General features: G+C 43.9%; 1 protein-coding gene across 1 annotated transcript in view; it reads right to left on the minus strand.

The window, feature by feature from the left end:
* Positions 1 to 2,232: 2,232 nt before the first annotated feature.
* map1lc3c (microtubule-associated protein 1 light chain 3 gamma) overlaps positions 2,233 to 3,921 on the minus strand; it is a 2,519-nt gene continuing 830 nt past the window's right edge. Inside the window, exon 4 of the mRNA XM_005940469.3 lies at positions 2,233 to 2,553. Within this exon, the coding sequence (XP_005940531.2) occupies positions 2,391 to 2,553 (163 nt within the window). The 3' untranslated portion in view covers positions 2,233 to 2,390. The remainder of the gene's footprint in view (positions 2,554 to 3,921) is intronic.

A 3,921-nucleotide genomic window follows, 5' to 3' on the forward strand; every position in this document is an offset into this window, starting at 1 on the left:
TGGGACAGCCTTCGTCGCGTCGCTGTGACGTAATCAGCCTTAAAATGCGGCCTTTAAGGCTGCAGACGCTGAATTGGGATACAGCCACACAGAACAGAAGGAGTACGAAAACCAAAACCTAAGAACTAGAAAACCATAATGAGAACAAGATAAAAAGTTCAAAACACCTGGTCAACAACCAGGTAGCCTAACAGTTACTCATTTAACTCTTTTGGGGGGGGGGGGTTTGATTTTTAAGAAGAGAGTGGCTCTGATATATTTATCATTACTTATTTATTTATTAAAATGTAAAAACAGAAAACTGAAATTGTGTCACATCTGCTTAATTTTGTAAAGCTTGTAAAGCCACAGACTTTTACTTGTTTTCTCTCTCAGGCTCAGACCAGCACACATTACATCAAACTCTTACAAGTCAAGAAAAGGAGCTGTTGGACAGAAAGACATCAACTGAGTGGGAAGGATGTTGGTTTTCCAATATATTAGTAATTGTCAGTGACGTTTATATTAATCAGGCTGAACTTTAATCATACTTTAGATCAAATCATTTTGCAGATCATCAGAATGATGGTTGGCTATGCAAACATGGCCAATAATGACAGTTATTGGCCATGTTTGCATTGCCCTTTTTTAAAATGTACTTTCATGACGTTATTGTGTGTCGGGTGGTGGTCGGGGCTGTCCAGACTGACAAGTGGGACGTTGAATGTCACCTCTCTGACGGAGGAGGAGCCTGAGATTGTGGATTTTTTTCTAATCATATTTGCATACAGTGTTATATTAATATAAGTGTCGTTCTAGAAATGTCATGGATGATAAAATATACTGTGAGTTTTTTAAAGTAAGTTACCACTAATTGACTCAAGGAGGGGGGCTTAAGGGGACATGTTTAACGCTCTTACAACGCTGTGATTGTAGCCACTCCCCAACTCTGGTTATTGATCAATGGTCATGACAGGTTGCATATTGATGAACATGAAACTGACCTCAGTCCATTGTTCCTTCAGTGGGCCGTTTCAGTCATTGTGCAAATGCACCGTTTTATCAGGACCCTCACCATGGTGAGGGTCCTGTACAGCCCAAGAGAGCGGCAGCAGCTTCCCTTCGTGTTTGCTTCTTGGCGAAGAAGAAAAGGCCTTTCACAGATTCTGAAACAGTGAAATACTGCATGCTGGCCGTGGTGGATGCGGTGAAAAGTGATGAAAAAATTAAAGTGTGACATCTGCTATTAAAAACGTACCCCTGTAGGACAGTTCAAATATTCGTAGAGTTGAAGTTCTGGCGTCAGACGAGTTTGAAATGCTGTTAGATGACCTGAAGAAAACTGATGTAATGTCTATAGCAGGAGATCACAGACAGAACTGATAATGCACAGTTGTGCCTATGTCCGTTTTTTGGATGGGAAATTGCTCGGCTTACTACCGTTAGAGGAACACAGCTGGCCAAATAATGTTTGAGAAGATTTGAGCTCTTCAGGAAAATGGTCTGGATATGAAGCATGTCTGTATCCATGGCAGGAAAAGTGAGTGGTCAGCAAAATATTTTAATTTGAAAGGGAATTATCAAAATGTTTTTTGTTATTATTATATTTCAAATGTGCAAAAAATAGTTTAGTTATAGCTCCCTTTTTTTTAAATGGACCTTTTGGTGTGCATTTGCGAGGTCACCAGATTTACAGGGGAAAGGAATGAAAAAAAATTACTTGTTTTCCATACAGTTGTGTGGGTTTGAAATTGATCATGGTCTGCTGCTCACTGGCTTCATATACATACATCCCAGATAAATTCCTCGGTTTGATAATCTGGCCCAACTAACTTCGTAGTTGAATAGCCATGCCTTAAACATACAGACGACTTCTGTTTGTGTCCTTTCACCCTCTTATTTGAGCCAAGGTCAGACACCAGAACCATCACATCGGTTACAGCTTCGATTCAGTTCATATGCTGCTCTACTTCATTTCTCATTAACAGTCTGCACTTATGTTTCTGATCTTCTGCAGAGCTCCTGTCCATCATGTTGCTGTCCTGGTACAGTGATGCTGCCCTCTGCTGGACACAGTGGAACCACATCAAGCTCTAAGACTGAAAGTCTAACCAGTTCCTGGTGTTAACAGGAAACAAACAGTTCTTTATAAAGCTTCAAGTATCAAATATTCACAGTGAGAAGGTGAAACAAGTCATGTGGTGCTGAGTCCAGGTGTCTCCATCCACAAGCAGAAATCATGAACCAGCAGCATTCCTTAACATCAAAATATTTATTGGATGAACACGATTAAAATCCATCTCGTCCAATCAGCGTGTAGAACAAAAATTACAATATATACACTCTTTTGTATTTACAGCAGCTGAGGCGAGTAGCCTGTAACGGGAATAAAACCTGAAGCAGGACGAGCTTCATCGTCCAAACATCTCCTGCGAGGCGTAGGTCATGTAGAGGAAGCCGTCCTCATCCTGGTGCTGTTTGTACACCTGAGCCATGGTGAGCGACATGCTCGCCAGCCCTCTGTTGTTGATGAGCAGGTAGAAGGCCTGGCTGGGCAGCAGCGCCATGCGGTTCCTGAGGGGAGGAGCCAGAAGGAGCCACCATTAATGAGAGTCAGCCTGCAGGCTGTTAGCTGCATCAGCACAACAGTGACGCCAGCACAGCTGTTCAGTGAGGCGAGCACGCGTCAGCCATGTGCAGATTCCAGCTATGATTAGAGCATTTCAAGCATTCGTGCTCACACTGGGGGGAGGAGCACATGGAAACTGAGCGAGGGCAGAGTTTAAAGTAAAGCTTGTACAGGTATTCATCTGTCAGAGCCAAGATTATGCAAAAGCTCCATTTGTCAGACTGAGGAGCAAGTGTGTGATGAGCGACTGCAGCTGGAGCACCGGCTTCAGTAAAGATACGATCATGTACCACAAAACATGAGACGATCCAAAACATTTGCCCCTAAAGCCACAACTTTGACCCTCTGATCAGACTCAAAGTAGAGCCCAAAACTCATTCACTCACAACAAGATTTGCTTCAGCGTCTATATTCATACTCTGAGGGAATCATCCAACCGTTAGATGAGCCAATTGCTCTTTCCCTTGAGGTTTGATATCCAGGCCTCATTTCTGACAATCAGGACAAGTCACTAAAGCCAAATCAGCCCATCAGTGAACCTGAGCATGTGGAGCTGGTGTGCAGCTTTCTCAGGAAACTCCCACAGAACTTTATCGACACCCAGACGTTACAGTCAGTGGGTACGATTGTGGGGCAGCGAGGCTGAGACACCAGACCTTTGTGTTCTTAAAATAAAACTACAGTACGTGTCTTTATGTTCACATGATTACAACTACTGAAAACTCAATGTTCCAAATGACAAACAGTTACTGGACGCAACTCAGGTTCTGTGAGTAGACAGAGCTCCTCGATTGGCTTGAGCAGCCAGCCTGTGCGCTCTCTGCTCGAGTCAGGTCACTGAGTGATAAAGACTCTCGCAGACATTACAGAGGTCTAAGGTTTGACAGACATGGATTAACTGTTAAGACATCCTGTCACTTCATGTTTACACAGCAGCTTCCTCAGGCCATCATGGCCGTCACAGATCCTGCTGTGTAAGCATAAACAACAACAGAGGGGTCGATAAAAGTGAAAGAGCAAAAGACTCCAAGTCAGGGGTGTCCAACTCCAGGCCTCGAGGGCCGTGTCCTGCAGGTTTTAGATCACCCTGGGGCTTCACACCTGACTCACACGATGAGTTCATTACCAGACCTCTGGAGAACTTCAGGACATGTTGAGGAGGTCATTTAGCCATTAAATCAGCTGTGATGGATCAAGGACATCTAAAACCTCCAGCAGACCGGCCCTCGAGGCCTGGAGTTTAACACCTGTGCTCCAAGTGAGGGGGGGTAGGGGGGGGCGTAAGACTCTGGAATAAAAGCTTCTCATTTTTA

This window comes from Haplochromis burtoni, unplaced genomic scaffold (genome assembly GCF_018398535.1).
Source record: "Haplochromis burtoni strain Fernald_Lab_line unplaced genomic scaffold, NCSU_Asbu1 Contig_282, whole genome shotgun sequence".
Taxonomy (NCBI): Eukaryota; Metazoa; Chordata; class Actinopteri; order Cichliformes; family Cichlidae; genus Haplochromis; species Haplochromis burtoni.